This window comes from Coturnix japonica, chromosome 4 (assembly GCF_054131305.1).
Source record: "Coturnix japonica strain WE chromosome 4, WE-NBRP24, whole genome shotgun sequence".
Classification (NCBI taxonomy): domain Eukaryota; kingdom Metazoa; phylum Chordata; class Aves; order Galliformes; family Phasianidae; genus Coturnix; species Coturnix japonica.
The window spans coordinates 70,023,738-70,042,115 of record NC_140666.1 but is presented as its reverse complement, the minus strand read 5'-3'; the positions used below and the strand labels follow the sequence as shown (position 1 = coordinate 70,042,115).

The 18,378-nt window shown below is 35.2% G+C and overlaps 1 protein-coding gene across 8 annotated transcripts in view; it reads right to left on the bottom strand.

The window, feature by feature from the left end:
- The window catches only part of ATP8A1 (ATPase phospholipid transporting 8A1), an 84,412-nt gene that overhangs the window by 9,818 nt on the left and 56,216 nt on the right, over positions 1–18,378 (bottom strand). For all 8 annotated transcript variants that reach the window (XR_014945457.1, XM_015862437.3, XM_015862439.3 and 5 more), the window contains 8 exons: positions 15,496–15,570; positions 15,250–15,372; positions 12,848–12,926; positions 11,436–11,497; positions 7,938–7,994; positions 7,386–7,493; positions 584–672; positions 59–151 (listed from right to left, as the gene is read on the bottom strand). Coding sequence is in view for 7 of the 8 variants with exons in the window: in XM_015862437.3 (XP_015717923.2) it covers positions 59–151; positions 584–672; positions 7,386–7,493; positions 7,938–7,994; positions 11,436–11,497; positions 12,848–12,926; positions 15,250–15,372; positions 15,496–15,570 (686 nt within the window). In the remaining variant the exon portion in view is untranslated. The remainder of the gene's footprint in view (positions 1–58; positions 152–583; positions 673–7,385; positions 7,494–7,937; positions 7,995–11,435; positions 11,498–12,847; positions 12,927–15,249; positions 15,373–15,495; positions 15,571–18,378) is intronic.

Below are 18,378 nucleotides of genomic sequence, written 5' to 3'. Positions count from 1 at the left end.
TATTATTACTGATTTTATTATCGTACAGAAGACATTGATACGTAGATTTTTACAGTACCTCTTGCCATGTACAACTGCCCCAGGATCCTCAGACTTTGCTTCCAACTCCTGAACTTCATCTACCAGTGTCTTAAAAGTAGCTCTTTTTACTCTGTAAGTAATAAAAAATACTGTCAGATTTATGATTTTTGAATCGATCACATTATTTTAACACTTACATTTGTGCATTCAATATACAAATCCACTTTCCCAGGTAACTTGAAATTTAGCTTTAAACGAATAAATACGATAAAGCAAGTCTGAATAATATATTTCATCATCTGTTCTTGCGAAGCAGAAACAAAAAAAGGGATTATAATTATTTAAGCATTTAAAATACTAATAACATTTATAACTGGGTGTCTGATACTGAACAAGACACCAGGTTTGTCAAAAACAAGCTGAAAAACAATTTTATAAAATCAACAGAACTGATCTCTATTTGCATTTCCTACTGTTGTAATTAGAACATGCTATTGTTCTAATTAAGAACATGCTTAAAATTCAGTACTTTTCCCATAAACATCAGTACTTTTGTACTCACACTTTGTACACTACATCAAAAAGCAAAGCTGTCATGGGAATACATAAAAGTCCCATCCAAAACACTCCAGAGCTGAACATCATAGCTGCCTGGAAGAAGAAAGCACAAGACATGATCATGTTACAAAGAGAACTAGAAAAAAACCCAACAACTTAGAAACATCAGTGACTTGGTTGAGACAATGAAAATCAAGTTTAAATGAACTGTTCTAGGATGTCTAATGTAAAATACAACTTTAACATCTTTCTAAAATCCCTTAACCTGCCACAATAATGCAGTAGACAATAAGCATTAATTCATGTTAAGATGACGGTAAAAAGATCATGCTGCTCAGATCTTTTAGAGAAAGGGAATCTACACCTCCACATCCCTGTTCTACATTACTACACTGATATTAGCTATTTCCATTAAAATCAGATTTAGTGACCCCCCTCAGGCCCATCTCCCAAACTTTGTTAATACATCTCTCATTTGCAATCAACCCCAGCAGCTATAATGATTACTGACCCTTGCTATGGACACTGGATGCTGCTATAGTCATTTTGCACTGTAACTCAGACTGAAGTTGAACTGTCTCCAATAGAACTCCCTCTGCCACTACTCTTACACTGCTACAGACTCCTGTGCACAAGCTGCTTAAAATGAGAACTAACAACTCATAATTATGTAAGTATGTAACATGGCCTTAAATGAACATGTTAATACATAGTGGAATACTTGTAAGATATGCTAATGCTCTCTGCTCTGTTTCTATTCTTACACACCTTCCTCTATTAATACGCAGGAATTCCTTCTTTTTGTAACTTGTCTATTAACATACTAAAACTAAATACAAAACAAGTACCAAAACATATGGATCAGAAGAAAATCTTTATTCTACCCTTGTAAGTACAAGCTCAAGTATTTACATTAATAATATTATGGATGGAAAGAATTAAAAAAGCACGTTACTGGAAGATTATTTTGCAGCCAGTAATAAGATACCTCTGTAATGAAGTTAGATTGCACAGAAGTTGGAAACAACATTGCTACGCAAAGATAGTCTTTGAAATCCTTGTATCATTATTTGGAGACTAGCTCCTCCGAAAAGCTAAACGTTCGTGTCTAAAATAAAAGTTAAAACTCTACTAGTATAATTAAGCAGAACAATGCAAGCTTGCCGTGGCTGAAGCCCAACTTCTGAACGCATATCTCTGAATATTTTAGTTATACGTGGTATGTTATGTGTGTAAAACCGAAGATGAATTATTTTTCAGAAACAAATCTCATTTTCATACCAGTGAAAGCTCCTTTTACCTCATTTTTGTATCCAAATTTCATCTGACTCTCTGAAAAGCGTAAGACTGTATCTGAACTGAAATCTTGGTTAACTTTTGTCAGTTGTGTTGAAAGGACACAGATACTGCCCCGAGATTTTAGTAATTATTTTTGCCAGTGGTTGTTGGCAAAGGTGTAAATACTGAGCAATAACGGGTTCAAAAAACCCAAACCAATTCACAGCTTCAATGGGAAGAAAATAAAAAATAATTTTCTATCAGGATATAAAGAATAATGTATTTGTGCAGCCCGTTTATAAGCAAAAGGTGACTTTTGACATAAGTGATTAAATACTAATTTCCTAAGAAAACAGCTAATAGGAAATGTCTATCATAACTACATTTTACAGGATATTTTATAATTAAATAGAAATTAGACAGGATAACAGTTTTCTAAACAAGAACAAAAAGCAGAAAACGTCACAACTTGAAGTAATTGCAACCGTTACTTCCTATCATTAATAACATTTTTAATTTATAGGACACAACTAAGAGCTGTCCTTCCATTAGCCACCCCGTATTAAACGTTTGCTGGTGAAACAGCAAAAGTGATAATGTAGGTCTTAGGATGTTAATTCTGACCATTGTAATGCTAACTATGAATGAAGGAACAACTGGCGCCTACTATTCAGTCCATCCAGCCTTTGGCTTTACAAATGAACAACATGAATTGAGGAAAAAAAAAGTTTTTCTGCGTCATATTTGAAAGCCTGTCAGATTTTTTTTTCTTTTACAGAGTTAATCCAAACCTAAAAGATTTAAAGCCGACATTCGCGTTAAAGACAGAGGGCCTCTTTGTATTTTTTGGATGAAGAGGGGAAAAATAAAATCCCACAGAGGTATTTCCTTCCTTTCTGTACAAGAAAGCTCCCCCCTCACTCTGTAGAAAACATTTTTGTCTCTAACTTTTCACATCTCTCTACACATAGGCAGGTCATCTGGGAAATGGCAAACCAATGCTTTCCAGACAATGGCACTAACAGGAGCAGCCTGTTCTGGGGCCGGACTCTGGCTGCCTCTGTTCGTGGTTTACAAATTGTTCCTAATGTGAGAGATTTGTGGTCTATGCCAAGTTTTCCCCCCTTTAGGCCTTGTGAAACCAAATGGAATCTGCCACAAAAGTGGCTCCCAGGGGAATTCAGAAGTAATCCAAAATGAGAGCTGGAAAGCCTAGTTTATTGTAGGACTAACAAATCCTGCAGGGAAGATAAATAATTTGTCGTCTGTACAGCTCACGCTCAATATTAGGACTTTCTAAAATGAATTAACACTTCTTATAAAGCGCTACACACAGACATATTTTTAAAGAAAAAGATGGACTGAAAAATCATTCCTGGGTTAGAAATCCTGGAGGCAAAACGTTTTAAGGGATGGACTATTAGGAAATTATGTGCCAAAATGAACAAAAATATTTCCTTTTTCTTCACTATGAAATGCTCTTCTAAAACAGCTATTAAAGATTTAAAAAGCCAATAGCCTTCAAAAAGTAAAAAGGGAGAGATGAAAAGAAGATTCTTGTTTATTTCATCTGCCATCTACGTACGTATCCTCTCCCCATTAAACCACATAACGATTAAAACAACATCTCTTCAACACCAACAACAGTTGGTTCAAGTAGTTCAAAACAACAACAGTTTTTCTTCTCAGCTGCCTTCAGAGGCAACTTCATCTTATGTGTTTCTCTTCATAGATGTCAAAGTACTTAGTGGTGTAATACTAAAACAGATTTGCAATTAATCCCCAGTGCAGCAAAGTCTCCACAAGGAGCTGTGGTCATGCCTGCAGTTATTCTTTGCTCTCTGCAGTTTAAAAAATAATCCCATAGGTCCTATTAAATAGGAACTTTGCTTATTAGGTGACTTAAAAAGGCAGGCCCCCATTTTTTGAAAATGCATTTAAAGTAAAAACAGAAGGTAGTAGGTAATTAAGAAGCAGATAAGGGGATATTTGCAGAAAGAACTCAGTTCTTACTTCAATGATTCCCCTGTGAGACAAGAAAAATGACTACATTGCCCACTGTCACTTTTTCCCCTCGTTTCTCTGATTTTCTTAAACTAAGGAGACTACTAGGCCATTGCAGGGCCATGGTCTTCCCTCACGGCAGATACAAAGGAGAAAAGGTATCCCTCAGAGGGATGGCTTCAGTTATATCAACACAAATAATAAAGAACGTTTTAAGTAACAAATGCACACAGCTTACTATAAATCCTAAAGCTTCAAGAAGCATTTCTGTGATGACAGAATCTAAACATTAATGACGTCAGTAGAGCAATACACGTTTGTGAATCATCAGATTAGCATTTATCTGACCACAGTAAGACACTTGAGTCCAGAAAAGGATTAAATGCAAGGATGAACCTTACTACATATTTGCAGGACTGGCCTAGGAGTGTTTGTTCATTCTTCCCTTCTGAACTACATTTACAGATACTTAACTCCCTCCTTGCATTTTAAGAAAATCTAGATTATTTCAAAAGAAATAGAAAAAAAAAAAAGAAGAGCATCAACAACAAGCAGCCACCAAAGAAGTCCGCAATGATAAAACACAAAATATACACAGGAACAGCAATAACTGGCTAAAAAATATCTATTACTAAAGACTAAGTACAACTAAATTGTGTGGTAGTAAGACTCAGAACAGAGACCAACCAAAGGGAATTAAATGGAGACATCATTGATAATCTCTATAAGAAAATTTGCTTATGAAAATTCCGTACTTTTGGATTCCAACAGTGAAAAATTTAAAGCAAACTTTATGTATAAACACAAACATTTCTGCAGATACTGATTTTTTGCTTTTAATCTTAATATCATAATTCTTACTTTAGTAACTTTTATAATTTTTAGCTACTTCATGAATCAGGTGTATAAAAAAACAACACCCTCCTAAAACTTCAGAGCATAAAACAGTATCAAGAGACTGAGGATTAGTATGAGTGTAAAAGAGACATTAAGTTGTTTATGCTTCCCTCCCAGTTATATCTTTTCAACCTGAATCACACCCATATTTGTTTCAGAAAAAGAACTTTTACTAGCATAGAAATGTAGCATTTTTATCACTTTAATGGAAATAATCTGCGAGCATTGGATTCTACTGACCTGCATTCAAACAGTTACTCTGATTAGGTGATGTAAGTTACAGAAACTTCATTAGTTAATGCATAGTTACTGCAAGAAGATTACACAGACAAAAATATAGAACAACTTAATTGAAGCATCATTTCTTTCTTTCAGGTGCTATATCGCACAGTATGGAAAAACAGGAAAACAAACATTGCTCCCACTAATCCACTGGCTACTGAAACACAGGTCAGCTTGTTTCTTTACATTCTGCTAAATGTATCTGGATAGTGCAAGTATTCAGATGTGACTCGTACATTTGAAGGAATCAGACAACCAGCATTTGCACAGAAAAGTAGAGACGTCCATGTGCATTTTCTTCTACCACACCATAGTATGTTTCACAGCTGTGAATCTTCCAGTTTGAATACTTACAAGACCCCTGGGACTTCAGCAAAACCCAGCAAATCTGCCCTGAAGGCCTCCAGGATAGCATACAAAAACCCTGGCTTCCACCTGAGGCACTGTATTTGTCAACAGGACTGTCTTAGTCTATAAAGAATATTGCTCAAAAAGCTAGAGGAGTTTTTAAAATGAGCACTTAAGGTCTATAAGAAGTTTAAGAAAAAACATTTCAATGTCACAGGACTCTAGCTATATTCTTAGAAAAAGAAACAGAAGCAAAAAGCAACCTCTCCAACAACTGTGTGCATGCTACTATATATACATAAGCAAACCCACAAATTCCTTCTAACAGAATAACTAGGTACTTTTCAGTCACAGATAGATTTTTACCCAAATTAATTTATTTAACTTAGTAAATCATATTAATTTGGTGTCAAGTATTTATGTTTTCTTGGCAGAAACCTCACTTTATGAGCAACTACTTTGCAAAGTTTGTAGGAAATGCATTCCTTTCAGCAACATCTTTTGTTCACAACTTCAGAGCCTGAACATGCATTAAGTAAAATATCAAGCTATTTCAACTATGAAGTAGCCAACTTTATGCCCTAGCAAGTGCAGCACATCCTGTTACCCACATTGTTCTTATTGCTACAGCTGTTCTTCTCTCTTTAACAAGACAATGTAAAAAAAACCAAACCAAAACAAAAAAACCAACCAAATCAAAACCACACATGACAAATTCCAGATATATTCTGGAGCTTCTTCTAAAAATATAGTGTGTATGAAGAAAAACACTTAGGTACAATAGCTATAATTACTTTAATTTAGAAAAATGTACATATTTTTTTTGAGTAATGGAGGCAACAAGTTAACATAAAATCTACCTATATATAGGAATATTAGAGGTTATAAAGGAGAGGAAAAACAGCAGGAAATTGTATAATTTTCATCCTTTTTCTTTGGTGCCCAAGTACTGAAGAAGTATTTAAGTCAACTCCTCATGTCTTCCACTGTAATTTAGTACTTACATAAATGACTACAAACTAGTTTTCCCATAACAGTTTATGTGGGAGGAGAGATTTGTGGGTCTGATTTAACTCCAAGCAAGGGAAGGATATTCACTACGTTTCCCCTAATGTGCAGGTTTTTTTATATTGCTGAATTACATGACAGAAGCAAAGTTAAGAGCACCTACTGACTTACTTGTGTGTGGCTTAATCTTGATGCGCTTTGAGAACAATCAGAGGAGTTATCTTTCTGAAACAGTTATTCTCACCTTATTCCCAACAGCCACACTTAGAAACAGATACTAGCGTCTATAGAATAAATACTAAGCTTCAGATGTTTTTAGAAATGAATGAATGGTTTGAGAATTTGGGACTGAAGTTCCATTAGATCAGGACAAGCAGAAATTGCGTATTGTTTGTGGATGTAGCACTATTTGCAATAGTCACAATAGGTTTACACAAGTAGGATAACAGTAAAAGAGAAAACAATATTTACACTAAAAAGATTAAAGAAATGGTGCACTAATACATGTCAATCACAACACCAATTGAAAAGTAAATGTTTGTATGATGATCAGCGGCTCATGCCATGTTGTAGCAACTCAAATTTCTCAGGTATACTAGTTTCAAAGACAGCTTTAAATAGCACATGTAGTACACTGCTTAAGTATAAAAAGTCTCCAGCCAAGTCAGTGCTGTAATTTTGAGTTCTGAATTCGGTTAAGTCATCTCTTTAGAAAAGTAAAAGTTGCTATGTACCTGTGATGCAGCGTATTTGTCAACTCTTCCTTGCTAGACCATACAATCACAGCATGTTAGCTAAGATTTTCTTTCAAAAGAGTAAAATTTCATTCTGCTTGCAATAAACATGACTTCCACATTGAAGGTATAATAAAAAGCAAACATCCTGTGTACCGCAAGCTAAGAGAAGGATCCAATACAGATTAGGCTTGAACTAAAACCTGTAACAGTATTCTTTGCTCACATGCGGAGATTAGTTAAAATATACTTTACCTCTCCTGACATATCGGGTGCCATAGGAATGACTGGCCACAAAGAAGAGTAGATTCCAAAAAACACTACCCAGAGTGCTATGCTGCCCCAGATAGCTATATGGCTGAACTGTTAAAACAAAGAAAAACATAACAGTCATTGTAGATTTATTATGACATAAAAAAGACCGTTGCTACTAACTATTTATGATGCATTTCTGATATACCTGATATATAACATTCCCATGCCTACTGATAACTGTTATAGTTTCTTGAAGGAAGCTTATATTTTCAGCAGCAATGCCATTTACATTTTAAACCATTTTAAGCTCAATTACAAACAATTCAGTCTTTTTATTTTTCTAGGATGATTTCAAGCCTTACTCCAAAGTCCTTTTCACTATTCACCATTTTTTTTTAATGCACGTATTTTCTGTCTTCCCTTGAGTTACCACAATTTAATTTGATATTACAGCAAAAGCTAGAAAATTGCAGAGACATAAGAAGAAAAAAAAATAATTCATCCACCATACTTCATAGTGCACTTGAGAATGTGATAAGGACATTTGCTTACCAAAGTCCAATAAGATGTCTCCAATCCAGCCTTCAAACACACAGTTAGAACAACAAACTTTAAAGAGAGAGAGAGAGAGGCGGGGATTGTTATTGAAGATTATTGAACACAAATAGAATTTATTTAAATGGTTACTATTTCAGGAGAATACAGAATAATAGGTTTAACTATTTCTGTACTTTATGTCATGTTTACTTGCACAAATAAGAGAAAGGATAACCAGTCTTCTCAATTTAAATGAGATTTCTTTAATAATATTCAACAAAGTACTGTCTCTGTGTGACCACACACTGGTCAACACAACAGGTTCCAGAGTTCCAATGCAATAGAAATTAGCAAAATGAAATACAGTCATTTCTATACAGAGCTGCAGAAGCTAAGGAATGGCCCTTCTGATTTAAAAGGACGTGTTACAAAAATGTAAAATAAAATTATTTTAGACTGCTGCTAGCTGTACTTTACCTCTTTTTTTGCAAGTGTGTGAGTTTAGATCTGAAGTTTAAGTGCCCATTTGAAATGACCAAGAAAAAGCAGACTAAAAACTTTAAAAGTAAATGCAATTAATGAGCAAGTAATAAAGTATGGGGGATTATTAGCTTCAAAAGACAGTCTTCATTTGTTCTATCTGGAATACTCTTATATTAGGAATCTTAAAAATTTCCTTTGCCTCCTAGAATGCTGGAAGTTTGCCTTTAACCAGGTTGCTAACTTCTCTTTCTATGTTATTTTGGTTAACAGAGAGGTGTGTGAAAAGTATTCCAATTGTAGTTCACTGCAGTCAGTAAGAGATCATACATGGCCAAAATATTCCAACTGTAGTTCACTGCAGTCAGTAAGAGATCATAAATGGCCTTCAGCTATTGAGAGGATGACTACAACTTTCTACATAAAGAGAGATTCTGAAGCTACAGAGGCTTGGCTGAAAACCTGCAATTGTTTAAGTTTACATTAGTCTAAATTCAAAGTTTTGTTCATTTTTTCATCTTTTCTTATTTTGACTCTTATTTTTATGGAGCAATCCCTGAACACATCATGTTATTCTCCTGTATGACATGCTCCATTTTCATTTAGAGATGAGCAGTAGATGAAAATCTACAATCTAACAGAAACGTGCAGTCAATAGAACTGTTTATCTCTTTCCTTTGAAATTTACAGAAACAAGTTTTCTATTCACTAAGGAAATAACTGATATAATTTTAGCACACTTGTGAACAGGTATTACAAGTTTTGCTTTCTCTACAGTCCGAAACACATGAGACCAAAAAACTGAGCCACAAAGACCAAACTCTAATAGCTATATTTTAATTTCAGACATTTATGATTTAAAATCTGGTTTATTGGCCACACAGGCAGCTTCAAGGAGCCTTAAAAACTCAGAAGTAATCTCCTTTTATCAGAAGCTGAAAATCAGTAGTTAAATATATCTGACAAGTCTTGCACTGTATCTGGAGCATAGAAGGATATAAAATCCTACTGGAAAGCTTTCACTCTACCTACAGGTTTATGGTTTTACTTCTGGAGTATTTCAACTGCTGCTGCATTAATAAGGATGATAAAAACACACCAAAACAACCCTCTCTCTCCCCCTCTCCACCCCCCCCCCCAAAAACAAAAAAAAAGAAAACACCAAAAATAAACAGTGACACAATTTCATTATTTAAAAATGGTGTGAAATCTCATTAGAAGAAAATTAACGACCATGATGAGTGTTATAATTAACTTAGTCTATCCAGTCATGGTGCTGTGTTTAGATGCATGAAAAAATGAATTATGGAGAAAAATACTTCTCACTATCACATGAGCTTGTTATTGTTGAATCTGTTATAAGAAGAGAAATTATCCTTTAGGATCAGTTTAAGAAGTCTCATTGCATAGACCATGCAGACAAAACAAAAACAGTGAATGCTGCTGTCAAAGGAGATAATGACTGTGTGAATAAATTCCCTCTTCGCATTACAGTGTTCCTGATCCCCAAACTCAAAGTCTCTCATAGCTTCGAGATTATTCAAGATCTGGGATTCCTGTGCAAGGACAGGAATATTGCAATTGCAACACACGCTCCTCCCAAGATTTTCAATGTGAAGGGAAGGGAAGCAAAATAAAGAGCTGGCTGTCTGGACCAGCTCCACATTATGATACTGAAAGCATCAGAAATGAAATAATTTCTCAAGGTAGAGGACAATGCTACTGTAAATCTAAAAAAGCAGGCTTTGATGCTCGTGAACCACCTGATTTAACAGATGATACTCAGATGTGCTAAGATTTCAAGACAGGCCATTTTCAAGACTGATGGATGACAGTCCAAATAACATAAGTAAACCCTAATCCACTAACCTCTTAGCATAGCATATGTAACTTGTTTTCTTCTGCTGTTAAGCCTGGCTTTCAAAAGGAGACACAGAGCAGAACCACTACTAGGATGAAGTTCTGAGACCATTTCAGGACAGAATTTCAGCTGTGATTACAGCAGTATGTTGAATAATTGGGTTTAACAATGTGTACAGTGCTAACCCAACTCCACTAAATGATGGCCACTGTAAAAGACACTTTAAGAGACCCACTCTATAGAATGATGGCCATTATTAAGGATGTTTTACGAGCAGAAATGGATGCTGGATGTCAGAAAACCTGGCCCAGGTGGTAGGATAAGTCAAGTTACACAAGTCGTGTATACATTTTGTAAAACTCACATCAGCTGAATTGAGCCAGATTGCAACTTATATGTAAACAGTAGGGTCTGAACCTGGTGCAGAAAACCTCTTTCTCTGAGAAGAACCTGCTTCACTTTAAATGATAGGTGGTTCTGGTAGACACTTTCAACTCTGAAGGCCAGGGGAGAGTGAGCAGGTCTAATTCTGCTTCTAAGACTTCTTGGAAAACCCGTATCTGCTAAATAACACTGTGAAGAACAGGTATTTAGCTTCATCACTTCATTTTATGAGATATAACGATTAAAAGAAAAAGCAAGAATGATTAGTAAGTACTTTTGCTTTATCTACAGTCCGAAACACATGAGTGTAGTTCAATTACTATAGTAGTTTGACAGCCTTGTAAAACAGATCTAGCAAGTCTTAGTTGCATGCAGCTCTGCCTTTATTTCAAGTTCCTATTACTATTTAAGAGAGGGAGTAGAGATTTATACTTTCTTAAGTCAACAAACCAGTTCCACACACAATTACTAACGATGTCTCCAATGCAGAAACTTACCTAAAATTATGGTAATTATTAATTAGGGAATTACAGTTCCCACTACTTCAAAAATAGACTGTTTTCAGTAAAGGACAAATGAGTCTTATGCATCTTTATTTGTTTTAAAAACTGGAGTTAAGTGCAAAACACACATTAAGGTTTCTCAGACTCATCCAAGCACAATTTCACTTCAAGTCTTCAATACAGAGAATTATAAATAATAATAAAAACCATTTCTGTAGGAGTTAAAGATAGAGCCAGTATAGACAAACAGTTGATAGAGCATCAGATAGCTGTAGCAAGACTTACAGTATACACGGTGTTTCCCAAGAGCAGATAATCTGAAGTTTTACCATTACCAAATACAGTTCCTGTGGAAGGAAGCAAACAAATATACTCAGTAGTATTATACTATACTCTATTTACCATTCATCTCTGGATAGAACACCACACTGCAAGGAAAAACAAGAGGCAATACGCTGCCATTCAACTTGCATCCAGTGGCCTTTCAGAGAAAACAGGCTGTTCCCTATTTTCCAGTACACATCAGAAGTTACTCAGCATGGAAAAATGCAAGAAGTTTTTCCCTTAACCTTCTCAGGCACAAGCAGTTGTGACTGTCTCACTCTCTTACGTCAACCACCAGAACATTCCCACAATCCCATGTAAATGACTGGTTTACATGGGTGGATAGTGATAAGACATGGAGGAACAGCTTTAAACTAATACAGGGAATGTTTAGGTTAGATATTAGGAGGAAGTTTTTCCACACAGAAGGTGGTGACACACTGGAACAGGTTGCCCGAGGATGTTGTGGATGCCCCATCCCTGGAGACATTCAAGACCAGGCTGGATGTGGCTCTGGGAAGCCTGGTCTGGTGACTGGCAATTCTACACACAGCAGGGGGAATGAAACTACATGATTGTTATGGCCCTTTTCAACTCAGGCCATTCTATGATTCCAAAATGCCTGTGAAAACATTTCTCCCAGTTGTGCTAGAGAAAACTGCCTGGCTGAGAAAGCTGAGATGACTACTAATTTTACAGAAAAAGTACAAGGCACAAGCTATCCTTATGTTTATATTTTCTACAGCATGGAGGCAAAACATCCCAGGCCTATTAGAGATGCCATAAACACAAATATTCCCACAATCTGGAAATAACACTTTCAGTCTTTGACAATTAATACAGTGTGCTTCCCAACCACCCTGTTTCCTTCTACATCTAAGATGCACATAAGACAGCTAAGCGAGAACAGTGACAGGACTGAGCTGTCCAGAATGACCTGTTTTGATCTGTCCCAAGCCTACTGAAATGGATGTAAGCTACTGGGGTTATGTTCCCCCGAAGTAACAGGAAAGACTGTATCCACAGGTAATAAAGACTTACAACATAAGAGACAATGCAAAGGACTCTAGTGATTTATGGTCTTTTAAGTATTTTACACAGTAGATTATTATATAAATACAACAATTAAATAGTAATTTTCTCCATAGTTTAAATTTACTTCAAACATATTTATAGTTTCATGTAGACAGTACTGCTTCTACTTTTAAACACATTTTAAATAAAACAATTAAAATAGACTGCATCTGTTCCAGTTGTAGATGTGACACTATTTCACAAAGCTATTAGTATTAATAAAGCATTACTACATTAAAAAGTTACTTAGAAATGCAGTACCTTTTAAGATTTATTTTTTAATTTTTCATAACACTTACCATGCTGGAGGGCTTTTAGTGGAAACCAAAACAGAATGAATGAGTGGAAGAGGCCATTTAAACAATGTACCCAGAAAACCTAAGGGAAAAGAGAAATCCATGAGAACCATTTGCAACAAACTAGCTCTGTGAACCCTGACCTTTCTTTTCATCTGCCTGTTAGATTCACAAAATGTGTTTCTGTCAGGCCACCACTGTGAAGTAACATAACTGACAGGCACTTTCTGCCTCTTAGCCCTTCATGGGTCATTTGTTTATTTTTATGTTTTGAAAAAGTATGTATTATCTCCTTCTTTTAATTTCAAATCAGAAGGGCAATTAAAACATATCCGTATGGGAGTATCATCAGAAGAAAATAAACTAAACCAGACAAGTGGAACAATTGCTACACTCTACTGAAGGGAAGTAAAAAAGGACTTTAGTTTTTATAATTTGCTTTTTGCATAATGATGTTTACAGCAGAGCAATGAACAATGAGTTTACATAAACTTACCTACATATTTCCACACACAAAGAAATTAAAAGAGGACAAATAATATCTTCCTAAGATTTCTCCTTATGTGCTTCATTCTTGAAGTGGACACCTTTATCACATTGAACTTTCTATAATGTACTTTCTACGTAATTTGAATTAACTTCAAAATTATTTCCATTATAAAAAAAACCTTCCAAAACCAACTGTTTTAAGTTTAACCAGAAACCACCTTCTGATGCTTTCTGTAATAGGTATCATACATATTCTTAAGTCTTTTTATATCTGTTACTTGTGCCTTCAGGATAGCAATTCCCCCCCCCCCCCTTCTTTTTTGTTTTCTATTAGCAACACGTTTGTCAGTTACGGCCTTTATTAGAACTAACTAATGTGTATTATCAGAGTTCAGATATTCAAACAATTGAAATGAAGTTGCTTGCCTCACAACATTTTTCACAATGTCTCAAAGTCTTTTGTTAGATTATACAACTACCCTACGATGTATGATCCAATTTACACTCCAACACTTTGCACATTTGAACTTGTGCTACTCATTAACCTTTGTCTCTCCCTCTTGCTATGTCATTACCAGAAGTTTTTATTTGACAGAAAGCACAGGTGGATGCAAGAAAAATTAGTTCTACTTTTCCATTTTCCTGACCAATTCTTATTGTCACATGCTAATCCTTTAACCTCTGTCATGACCTCATAACCTTTGATCCCTTTTACCATAACAAACATCTGCATCAACATTCAAGACAGTCATGTTTCCAAATCTTTAACAACACCTATTCAACTTATATAGCTGGGAATTTTGTAGACTTTTACTCCTAATGAGTATTGTATGGGAAGAGCCACAAAATTTGAATGAAATTAAGACAATGACAGAACTGTGCAATAAATATACATGTATAACAGAATTCTCATTTAAAAACTGAACTGTAACTCATGACATACATTACCGTATTAAAACTATCACAACACAGAAGTGCCTGAATTAACAGACCATTAAAAGTTTTATATTGGTCAAGCATTCACAGAGACATAAAGTTAGTTTCCTTATTTTCAGGTTTGTGGGTGAAGAGAGTAAGTGAGGTTGACAGAGAAAAAACTCATGCATAGAATAGTCAAAGACAGTTTAGACAAGTAATTCTCTGTACAAGTACTTCAGTTTCATGAGAAAAGTGGCACAAGAGTAACAGTATCAACTCCCCACAAACCATCACTTAACAGGCATTCAGAGGGAAATTAAAAATATCTTCAACTTCATTATACAATGACATTACTTTATGTCCTAATTATATGTAGAAAAATAAAATCGAAAGGAACCCTTACAATGTCACAATGTTTGCACAGATTCAGGAAATAGTTTAATTATCTCTTGATACAGATCACTGATGGACAAATCTGCAGAAATTGCAGGTTTCATATATATATATATGCCCTGTGGTTTTTTACTATCAAGTAACCCCAAATTTCTTTTCGTCTCCCTTTTTAACTCCTGCATTTTTAACTGTCTTCAAGTATTTTCTTCCAAAACTCAGAATTAAATTGTAAAATCACAACCCCAAATTGACAAAGAATTGAACCATGTCCCTCCCTCTACAAATCTAATGACAGTTTTTATTGTCCTCTGAAACGCTTCTCCACAGGCTTCTGTAATCCATTTCCATATAACAGTACAAACACATACAAACCAATGACAGAGAAGTTTAATCACTTCTGCCCATAGAAGACAGCTTTATTGCCAGCAGAGGAAAAGAATCAAGGCTGAAAATAAAAGAATGCCTGCTGTCCATTTCCATATATTAGTAAAAACAGATAAGTATGATTTGTACCATTTATGGATAAGGAGACAACGGGAAACAGCAGTAATAAAAATCCTCTCCTAAAGATAATTGTGTTTTAATCACAGTTGACTTTTATCTACCTTGGTATTGAAGTCCAGTGCATTTTGGGAAGTCTTGTATAACTCAGGATATTTCAGCATGTTTTCTTTTCGGCAGGATCTCTCAAATATTCCAAGAGTCAGCGGAGGCATTGCTGTAAACATCTAGCATGTGGATTAAGAGAACATATTGCAAGAGTGAAACCTTGTTTATGGATTATTCTGAGTTGCTTACTCAAGAAGCCTTTATGATAATGATTGAAAACGGAAACACAAAAACAACCTTACCACATTGTAAAGGCCTATACACCATCTTTCAAAGAGAATTTGTCCAGAAAAGCCATTGACAAAAGCAAACCAGACCTGAAAAAGAGGAAAATCATACCACTCAAGTGTCTTGCAAAGTGTAATAAACAGATTTTTCATCAGCTTTACAAAATGGGGTATTCCTAAACACATTTACAATACAGTTGAGAATGTTCTGGTTTAAACCTCTATGATAAAAACTATTATAGAAACAACTTGTTTTCAGAACTGGTCAAATATGCAAGCAATTCCAACTAAATATGAAAACACTTCAGGGATCAGCTATTTTCAGAATCAATTTTGTGATTTTTAATCATTTAAGAGTAATTTAGCTGTATGCACTTGATTTTTTTTTTCTTTTTTAATGAAACACAGATTCTTAGAAACATAGATAAAAACACATTTTCTCACGTTCTTCAGCAAAGCAAGACCACTTTCTTATTTTCCTTACCTCAAGCTTATATTAGTTGAATGACAGAAGAATAATGTCTGAGGATGTTTTACTACCAAGTTATGCCAAAATACACTGTCTTTGACAAATAATCACTGTAAGGTGTCAGAAGTTGGGATCACCTAAACAATATTCTAGTTAATTTAAGGCTCATGTCTTTCAGGAGAACTTTTACATGTCGCTTTGCAGAGACTTTGCTACAGTTTGCATTTTGTTTGACTTCATAATGGAAACATGAATTGCTATAAATCCCATGTTTATCAATATGCATGCAGGCTGATGTGCAGATGATCAGATTCCATGAACAAACTTTTATTACATGGAGGAATGTCTGAACATTTTTGCAAATACTCTGAGGTAAAAAAGAAATGAAATTCGCAACTGTTAAGACGAAAAACAGAAGTTGAAATCCAGATAAAACTGCTACTTATTCAAGCAATAAAAAGTAACTGTACAATTACAGGAACAAGATTGTATACAAAAAGCACAGAAGTAAGCTTAAGGCATGAATCTAGTCTAGAACTTCATCACCACTGTTCAAGACAAGTTGTGCTCAACTGACTTCTCTTTTTTCACCTCTTCATTAGGCATAGCTCCTGCATTATCAAACCCCCAAACTGGGAAGATGGCTCTTGGTAGGGGACCAGTGATAACATTACATGATTCACCCCTTTTAAAAACACTTAATTTGTAATGATTTAGGGTGGTGTAAAAGCAAAATATCGTCAAGGAATAAGCGACTCAGTAGCCAGGCTTAAGTGCATACATCTCTTTGCTGGTAATGTTAGACAGTTTAACAAAAATATAACTCTAGGAAGAAAATTATACCCTTAACCTTACATGAAAACCAAACTCTACAGAGCTGAATACAGTATTAATAGCGACAGTGACAAGAAACTCACAGCTTTCTTCACAGTGGGAAATTTAATTACAGAAAATTATGTTCATTCTGATTATGGGGCACAGTGAATGAAGGCAATTGTATGAACAAAACATGAGTTTTTATGAATTATTTTACATCATGGTAATTTTGGCACAGATTCAGATACTTAGGGTGTGCGCCCTAATCAAACTGCTCAAATTACTGATCAAGCATCCCTGTAATGAGAGGAAAGGAGGGAGGGGTCTCAGCAGTAATTTGGACTGTAAGAGGGAGAAGTGAAAATTCAGACCATTTTGTGGTTCAGTGGCCATGGAATTTCTCTCAAAATAAAAGACGTTGGTTCATAAAGTGAGACATATCTCAATGCAGATCCTTACACTGCTATGTTTTCAAATCATATAATGCAAAAAAGTAAGCACAAAAACTTTTGCTTTCCAACTTACATTTTTTAAACGTAAGTCAATACAGTTCATATGCATTACAATCACACTTCACTACATAGCCTTTACTGTTACGGGAACTAGTCCTACATAAAAGACGAGGTGCATATTTAAATATATATTGAGCCATAACACAAAGTGGAGAAAAAAGTTATTACTGACCACTTCTAGTTTCTTTTCAATAGCTTAGACTCTGATAAACACTATTCAGAGCGCATGAAGTATCACTATAAACCTTTAGCATTCCTAAACCAAGAATCTTGTGGCACTCATTTCACCTCACCTCACAGCTGTCTACGAACAAGGCTGCAGTTTAGATTACATGCAATCCATTGTAGTACTTGTTTCTACTGAGCAGATGTTTGAGATATAACACACACATATTAAGTAACGGTAGGTATTATTATCTATTTTCTGCTAATAAAAATAAACTATTTTTTTTTTAACCTTCCAGCTATGTCTTTCATAGTATTACTTTCTAAAAGCCAAGACAGAAAAGGCGTGGTCACAAAAGCCTCACAGAAGTTTTCCTGATGTAGCATTTCTGCATATTAAGCAGCAGCTTACAAATACTCATTGAGCTCTTTGCTCCCACGCCTGATCTGCAAAAAAAACTGAAAAGAGAGATTCAAGACTGGCAGTTGTCCTTTCCAGAGACATTCAGTGATGAATTTCTGCCCATTCACTCACAGCACTGACATGAGCCATTAACATCTGTGAAAGATTTTGAGCTGACAAATGTTGAGTATATAGTAATTCAAATAGAAGTACTCTAATCTTCCAGAGAGGGTGTATATGACAAAATGCTTGTATGTGTGATATGTAAAGGGTCAAAATCCACATAGAAAATGATCTCTTTGCCCTCTGTCTGCTTAGCAGGTAGAGGCTTCAACTGGTACATTACTCTAGGATCTTTGCACCTTGCATTTAAGTTTCTCAGAAAGAATGCAACTAGTGGAATAATTACATCTGATTTAAGTTATACGTTTACAACATGTTTGAAGGTGATATAAACAGAAAAAAAATAGAATGGAATAGAATAATTGTTGACCACAAAGCTGCAATGTGATCACAAAGGTTGAAAACTACAT